General features: G+C 45.8%; 1 protein-coding gene across 1 annotated transcript in view; it reads right to left on the bottom strand.

The window, feature by feature from the left end:
* Positions 1-8,830, bottom strand: part of LOC101985493 (radial spoke head 10 homolog B) — a 47,254-nt gene that overhangs the window by 27,218 nt on the left and 11,206 nt on the right. Inside the window, exons 7-12 of the mRNA XM_013354064.2 lie at positions 6,651-6,736; positions 4,653-4,773; positions 3,691-3,867; positions 2,799-2,973; positions 1,740-1,861; positions 698-887 (exon numbers count right to left, since the gene is read on the bottom strand). Of these exons, the coding sequence (XP_013209518.1) occupies positions 698-887; positions 1,740-1,861; positions 2,799-2,973; positions 3,691-3,867; positions 4,653-4,773; positions 6,651-6,736 (871 nt within the window). The remainder of the gene's footprint in view (positions 1-697; positions 888-1,739; positions 1,862-2,798; positions 2,974-3,690; positions 3,868-4,652; positions 4,774-6,650; positions 6,737-8,830) is intronic.

The raw sequence follows: 8,830 nt of genomic DNA, 5'->3' as shown, positions 1-8,830 counted from the left end.
GCCAGAAGAGGGCGCCAGACCTCATTACAGATGGTTGTGAGCCACCATGTGGTTGCTGGGAATTGAACTCAGGACCTTTGGAAGAGAAGGCAATGCTCTTAACCACTGAGTCATCTCTCCAGCCCCATGTGCTTCTTTTTAAAACCCACTGAGTTCCCTTAATGCTGCCTCTATGTGAGAGGGAATAAGACCATCTACTTGACGATGGTTAGCTGGTCAAGGACCACATCCCTGAAGCAAACTGACTCTCCCGCCCTCAGCAGCCATCAGTTGCTAACGGCTCTTCAGCTAGGGGTGAGATTTCATGAGCCCCTCTCCATCTGTGTTGGAATCTGGGCTGGCTTGACCTTATGCAGGTCTTGTCATGCAGTTGCAGCTGCTGTGAGTTTGTATGTGCAGTGGCCCTATCATGCCTGGCAAATTCCTCTTCACTGTAGATGTCCACTACCTTTGGCTCTCAGAATCTTTCCATTCCCTCTTTTACAATGACCCATAAGAACAGATACCCAGTCTTGCCAGATTGTTATTAAAAGCCTCACGTCCACTGTATCCTTTTGTCTCTATGTCTATTGGTTTGGGTTTGGGCAGACGCGTTTGTTCCTCACACTGAGCCATCTCCCCATACTCTCTCTCACCACTTCTTGGCCTGTTTCCAGGTAGCAGTAACCGAGAGAGGACGAGAACCTGGGATACTCACCACTTAGCACCCTGTCCATATCTGCAAGGGTGATATTGTGATGGTGAAACCTGCAGTCTTTCAGAAATCTCCAGAAGTGAAGCTTGGTCATGAGAAAGGTGTTATCCAGAGAGTGGTCACACCCGAGGCCGCTGTAGAAGCAGTAGATTCTCCTTAACTCCGAAATGTTCCTCACGACTGCGTATTCCACCTGAAAAGAAGGTTGCGCATGGGACCCAACTGTGCCTCATTAGAACAACACTAAGAGGCTGGAGAGGTGGCTCAGAGGGTAAGGGGGCCTGCCGAGCTCTGTTCCTAGCACCCACATTGGCTGGTATTACAGTATTTGCCATCATGCACAGTGGGTCTCTTTTCTTTTTTAGATTTTTAAATGTTTCCTGAACATATGTCAGTACACCATAAGCACACAGCACCAGTGGAGCTAGAAGGTATTGGAGCCCCTGTAACTGGAGTTACAGATGCTTGTTAGCTACTGTGTGGGTGCTGGGAATTGAACCTGGGGCTTCTGGAAGAGCAGCTCTTAACCACTGGGCTATCTCTCATATCCAACATAGTAGGCTTCTTTCTCCTGCCTCTTTTATTATTTTTAGATTTATTTATTCTATTTTCCATGTATTAAGTGTTTTGCCTGCATGTACGTATGTGTAACATGTATGTGACTAGTCCAAAGGCACAGAATCCCCTGGAACTGAGTTACAGATGGTTATGAGCCACCATGTTAGTGCTAGGAACCAAAGCCAGGTTCTCTCCAAAAGCAACAAATACTCCTAACAGAGCCATCTCTCCAGTCCCACAATGGGTTTCTTGATTCCTAGGGAGTCCAGAATTTTCTGACCCCACCTTCCATGAATGGGAGGTGATCACAGCCCTGGGCTTCAGTTGGCTCTGAGGCCCTAGGCAATGCCACTGAGTGCTTCCCTCTCACAAAACCTGCTCACTACAGGGTTCCCGTGCAGATTGAGATGGTCTAGAGAGAGCATCCCCCAGGAACACAGCAGACAGAAACAGTGCCTAAAATGTATAATGGTAAAGGGGATTTTACCTGCTTCTTTTCTTCTTCTTGGGTTTCCTCAGGGTACATGTCCAGCAACAAATTTAAGTCCAGTTCAATACTTGATCCTAACACGGAATGGCTTTCGCTGCCGTCCAACTTTCGCAGGGTCTCTAATGAATGAAGCAAATATGGGGAAGACTGTGAAAAGCAATGATAATGTGGGCTGGAAAGAAGGCAGCTCAAGGATTTGGCTGCTCTTCGGAGGACCTGAGTTTAGTTCCTAGCACCCATGACAGGCCACTCAGTACTGCCTGCAGCTCCAGCTCTAGGGGGTCCAGCAATTTCTTCTGGTCTCTGAGAGCACCACAGACATGGACATGTACATAAATATAAATAAATCTTTCAAAGAAATCCTTTCGTTGTCACATCAGAATGGTTGTTTATTAAAATGTGATTGAAGAGTGCTCAACAACCATGCATTGTGGCACAGGCTATGCACCAGCCGCCGAGGAAGCTGAGGCAGGAGGATTCTATGTTCAAGACCAGCCTGTGCTACAGAGAGACTTTAAGGACAGCCTGGACAGCTTATACTCCTTTTCAAAATTAAAAACTAAGGGTCACTGTAATGGCTCAGTAAGGAAAGGTGTTTGCTGCCAAAGTGAATGACCTGTGTTTGATCCCTGGGACCTACGGGGTGAAAGGACAAATGGGCTTCCCCAAGTTGTCCTCTGATGACCACATGCATACACACAAAAAACAAATAGAGACATTTTTAGATGAAAAGTTCAAAAGGAGGGCGTGGAAACAGTTCAGTGGTAAAGCACTAGCAGTTCCCACAGGAATGCAGCTCAGCTGGTAGAGGGCTTGGCTCACACACATAAAGCCCTGGTGCCATCTCCAGCACCACATAAACTGGGTACAGTGGTGCACTCCTGCCATCCTAGCACTTGGGAGGTGGAGGATGGAGGGTCAGGAGTTCAAGGCCAGCCTGGACTACAAAAGTGACTTCCAGGACAGCCAGGACTGTTACACAGAGAAACTCTGTCTCAAAAAGCAAAGCAAACAAATAAATACATAAATAAAAGATATTAGTTTACTTTCACCCACCAGGCTCCCTAATAGCACTGGCAGAAGATCCCCAAGGCGGCTGGCTCCTTTGGGAGACATCTGACCGACGGTCCAGGCTGCGTGTATAATCGATTTCAGTTTCAAGGTACTGTGCAATGTGGTCATTGGAAAACAGACCTTCATACACTCGTCCGTTCTTGAAAGTTATCCTGCCCTATGGAACACAATGTCAGATGGTGCGGGAGAGGTATTATTATTCAGTGTTCATCAGGGGAGTTTTCAAGGGTTTGGATGTTTTAAAGATATGTACTTAGATCACGAAGAATCATCGTCCATTGGGTTTCATATCAGGGTTTCTCCTTCTCTCCTCCTCTTCCTCTTTTTTCCAATCTCTCCCCAAGTTTAATCACCTCCAGGCCACAGAATAAACTTATTAACTTTCTGAACGGCCAGCAGAGGGCCCATCTCAGTAGGTACCAACTTCCCTGCTATCTGTCAACCCCAGGATGGTAAGCACTGAGTGAGGTGGACAGACGACCCAGTTCAGCTCTGGGGAATGAGTTGCTTTTCCTTTTCTTAGTGGGTGTGCAATGTTTGAAGCCTGGAATCATGGGAGATGGGCAACACAAGGGTAAAGCTGTCACGTGGAAGGAATTGCTGACGTCACTGAGTTAATAGTGCAAGCCAGCCCCAAAGCCCACCTTGCCATTATATTTGAAAATTTAAGCTAGACAGTAACTTGCAACTAGCACCCTCATTTATTTGTATACACATATAACAAAAACTGATTAATTCATTTCTGATACCCAGGAAGTAGATGTTATAAATAGCTCTAAATGCATGTCATTACCTAACTAAAATAGTAATCTTTACAAAATGAAATGCAGCTTACCCAATACACCCCTCACCATATTTCACCAGCTATACTCACCCTGCCATGCTTTTTGTTGGAAACCCATTCTCCCTCATACATTGCTCCACTGGCATAGTAAAACTTCCCATGTCCGTGACGGAATCCGTTTACAAATGCTCCTATGTATTCATTTCTCAAAGGATACTGAGAGTTGGGGATTCTCTTTAGAAACCATGTGTATGTTCCAAAGCCATTCTGAAAAGGAAACACCTTGTCAGCATACAATCCTCAGAATGCCCCCCCCCCTTTACCTACACTCAGATTATGGCAAAGACACTGATAATTTGAAGAGGTAGAGCACTCGGACCTAGAACCAGGGCTGGGCTCAGCTTTAGCTCAGCCAATTACTAGCTGTCTTTAGACCTATGGCAAATGGTTTGAGCCCTTTATAAAATTGTAAAACGGAAATAGCATCTATCTCGTAGGTTGGATCAAAGCTGCATGAGACCATTACAGAAGACTAATAGATAGAACAGCGACTACCAAGTGTGGCTGAGGGCAGTAAATAGCAACTTTGGGTTTTGTTCTAGCTTTTCCTCTGTTGCTGAGATAAAACACCCCGACAAAAGCAACCTGGGGGAGGAGGAGGGTTTGGACGACGTCACTTCAAGGAGGCTACAGTGGCAGAAGCTTGAGACAGCTGGTCACACTGCATCCATAGTCAAGGCTGAGCGCAATGGATGCGTGCGCAGCTAGCTTTCTCCAGTTAATAGAGTGCAGATCCTTGGCCAGGGAACGGTCCCTTCCACAATTAAGATGGGTGTTCCCACATCAATGAAAGTATCAAAATAGTGTATCCCAGGTTCTCCCAGAGGCCCATATCACAGGTGACTCTAGATCCTGCGAGCCGGCAGGCAGTTAACACTAGCCATTACGAGTTTCTTAGAGAAGCCGTGTTTAAATGTCAGCTGCCACATGGTATGACTCCGGTCAGCCCCGCCCACCTCAGGCTGCGACCCAGGCAATGGGCAGGTGCCTACCTGGATCCCCTTCTCCCAGTGGCCAGTGTACTCCTCGTTTGTGGTCAACCACCTCATTCTGCCTTCCCCATGACGCATATTGTTCTCCCACTGGCCTTCATATATGTTTCCTGACTTGTAGCTGGGACCAAAGAAGCCAATGATGAACAACTGGTTAGCTCACACAGACAACGTTTGCCTTTAATGCCCTTCAACTCACCCTTAAAACCACTTCTCAGAAAATACAACCCAGGACACTGTTCTCAGTACTGACAACTGGCAGTACCTGGTTGGCAAAAAATATTCATATTAGGGAGTGAAATGATTCCCTTTATTAAAGAGTGAGGTTTTACATCTTTTAGAAACAACTCTTATTGTGTTGTGATTAATTAACATTTCATCACTAAATACTATAAATTTTGGGCACGTATGTGGTATGTGCACGTGTGAGAGTGGAGACCCAAGGCTGACACCAGGTGTATTTCCTCTCTTGTTTTTCATCTTCATTCTTTTTTTTTAATCAATGTATCTTTTTAACATTTATTTATTTATGTACAGCCTCCATGTATGCCTGCAGGCCAGAAGAGGGCACCAGATCTCATTACAGATGGTTGTGAGCCACCATGTGGGTTGCTGGGAATTGAACTCAGGACCTCCGGAAGAGCAGTCAGTGCTCTTAACCTCTGAGCCATCTCTCTAGCCCCCATCTTTATTCTTTGAGACAGGGTCTCTCGCTGAACCTGAAGCTCACCAATTTGGTGGGACAGGGTGTTTTTAATAAGTTTTAAGGATCCTCCTCTGCTCCCCTGTGCTGAGGTTACAGGCACATGCTACTATACCCAGCATTTTTAAAAAAGATTTATTTATTTATTCATGTGTATGAGTGCTCTGTCTTCATGTATGACTCTATGCCAGAAGAGAACATCAGATCCCACTATGGATGGTTATGAACCATCATGTGGGTGCTGGAAATTGAACTCAGGACCCCTGGAAAAGCAGCCAGTGCTCTTGACTGCTGAGTTATTCTCTCCCTCCCCCTCTCCCACTTTCCTTTGAGACAGGGTTTCACTGTGTAGCCCTGGCTAGCCTCGAACTCACTCTGTAGTCCAGGCTAGCCTCAAGCTCAGAGATGCACCTGCCTCTGCCTTCCGAGTGCTTGGATTAAAGGTGTGTGCCATCACTGCCTGGCTATTCCCGGCATCTTATGTGAGTGCTGGGGATTTGTTAGACCCCATGCTTTCTTGGCAGGACCATTACCAACTGATGCACCTCCCTAGCCCAGTAATTAAGAGTACTTGCTACTCTTCCACAGGACCAGCATTCCATTCCCCAGCATCCACGATGGACAATTTACAACACCTGTAATTCCAGCTTGAGGAGACCTGACACACCCCTCTGGATTCAAAGGCACCAATACATATGTGCACACACATATACACATAAATAAAAAAAAATCTTTAAAAAACATATAGCCCTGCTGGGCATGAGGTACAGGTTTGTAATTACAACCCTTGGAAGGCAGAAAAAGGAGACTCTGGAGTTCACGGTCAGCAAGAACCTGTACATAAAGAGCCAACAGGGCAGGGGCTGTAGCTCAGTGGTAGGGGGCTTGCTCAGCATGTCCAGGCCTTGGGTTCAATCCCTAGCACTGCCAAAACGAAAATAACAACAACAAATGACTATCAGCTCACTCCAAAACCAAGCAAAAAATATTGCTGTTCCTCAGAAAACATTCAGGAATGTGATCTGTGATGAATGCAGAGGACAGAGGAAGGCAATTTCTACTTATAACTAAGTGAAATGTACCATCAGACGCTTAGTATGTTTTTACGAGTTTCCCACAGGACGTTTTCATTATTATGGAGAGTCTACCTGGAGTAATTGAAACTCCACTGTACTTGGACAGAAAATGTGTTCTCCGTCGTTTCTGCATCTTATCTTTAGCCTGGGTGAGAATGAAGTGAACCTCTAAAAGCTTTTCACCCACAACCCAAATGTGGAGGGAAAGTTTGCACCTACCATCTTATTCCCCAGCCCTTTTTGATGTTGTATACCCAGTCTCCCTCATACCAAGAGGTTCCCTCTTGGTTGTAATAGATGGAGCCCTAAAACAAACAATATTAGGAGAAATCAAGCCTCATGATGCAAATCCTCTTGGAAACATAGAGATCAGACATGCAAATCTAAGAACTATAAACTATGCAGAAGTCAATATCACAGTTGCCAAGACACATAACCCATAATGCTTTGGTTTTGCAGACCAAGTGAGCTAGGAAAATGTGGGTAAAAGTGCTTCTTATGCAAGCAGGAGGATCTGAGTTCAGATTCCAGAATCCACAGAAAAAAGCTGGACACCCAGTATAAACAACTGCCATTCCAGCACTCCTGCTAGGAAATGGGAGATGGAGACAGGGGACCCTCCAGGAGCACAGGGCTGCAGCTAGCACTCTGTACACAGCCGTGAGTAACAAGAGACCTGCTGCAAACGAGGTGAAAGAGGAGGACATGCACCCGAGGTTGTCCTCTGACCTTCACGTGCACACCAACACTCATAAAGTGTGTACACCAACATCACAAGTCAGCCATTTCTTGTGCGAGTCAGACACCTTGCAGAAACAACTCAATGGAGGGATTACTTATTTTGGTTTGTAGCTTCAGAGATTTCAGTCCATCTGCCTCAGTTCTGTCAGTCAGGGGCCAGTGGAGAGGCAGAGTGTCATGGCAGTAATCATTTGGCAGGAGCAGCTCATCTGTGACAGACAGGAAGTACAGAGGAGCAGAAAGGGGCCAGGGACAAGCTAGTTCCCAGATGGCCAGCTCCCAGTACCTGATTTCTCAAGCTAGGTCTCACCTCCTCTCAGAGCCATCCAACCATTTGACGTTGAGACTTGATATTGCTATCTATAAGTATGTTAGGTCTTATTCATGGTATCTGGGGATAAATAGGGCCCAAGGTTCACACGTTGACCATGCCTGTTTTCCAGAAACTCCCAATTAGGACCATCAGCCAGAGGCCAAGTCCCTCACACATGAGCCTATGAGGAACATTTCCTAGTCACACCAATACATGTCTGAATAATAAAATGTCTTAAGAAGGCATGGATCAGATAGAGAATCCCATCTTCAGTTAGGCATGGTGGCTCATACCTATAATCCCCACACTTAGGCAGTGAGGCAGAAAGATCACCCCCCAAGTTGGAGACCAGCCTGGGATACAGGGTAAGAGCCTGTTTCAAAACAAACAAAGGTGACTCATCAGGGAAAAGGTGTTTGCCTCCTAGTCCTGTGACCTTAGACCCACATGGTAGAGAGAATCAATGTCTACAAACTGTCTTCCGACCTCCACATGCACATCATGGAGTGCGTATGTGTGTCTGTGTGTCTACTTGAACATGTGTACACACACATATAATTAAATGTAATAAAAAGATGAAAATAGCGCAAATGTCCATTAACAGATGAATAGACAAATTATAGTACATATTTACAATCAACTATTACCAACACATGTCATAACTTAGATGAATCTTGAAAATATTATGCTTAGTGAAACAGCTAGGCACAAAAGGTCACATATTATTTGATTCCATTTATACAAAAATGACTGTTATAGTTTGGATATAAAATGTCCCCGACAAGTTCAGTGCCCAATACTTAGTTTGCAGCTGCCAGTGTTATTTTGGAAGGTTCTGGAAACTTTAGAAGATTGGGGCCTATGGGGAGGAGTAGGTCACTGAGGGGTGCATTCTTGGGGGCTGTTGCATCTTGTGCTGGCTCCATCTCTCTTCCTCCTGTCTACCACAAGGCAGCAGTCTCTACAGGCTTCCACCACTGTCATATGTGATAGGCCAGGAACAGCACCAATGGCCATGGACTGAACCCTCTGAAACTGTGAGCCAAAAGCTATCTTTTCCTTCCTTGGTTGATTCTGTTAAGTTGTTATTGCTGGTAGTAGTGGTGGGTTGTTTTGTTTTCTTTTGAGACAAGGTTTTCCTATGTCCTTTGGCTGGCCTGGAACTCGCTCTGTAGATCAGGTTGACCTCAAACTCACAGACATACACCTGCCTTTGCCTCACAAATGCTGGGATTAAAGGTGTGCCACCCGAGCAAGGAACTCAGGACCGCGAGGGGTGCACCCACACACTGAGACAATGGGGATGTTCTATCGGGAACTCACCAAGGCCAGCTGGCCTGGGTCT

Source organism: Microtus ochrogaster, unplaced genomic scaffold (genome assembly GCF_000317375.1).
Source record: "Microtus ochrogaster isolate Prairie Vole_2 unplaced genomic scaffold, MicOch1.0 UNK27, whole genome shotgun sequence".
Taxonomy (NCBI): domain Eukaryota; kingdom Metazoa; phylum Chordata; class Mammalia; order Rodentia; family Cricetidae; genus Microtus; species Microtus ochrogaster.
Note: the sequence above shows the minus strand (reverse complement) of the source record. Positions and strands in the feature narration are given on the sequence as shown.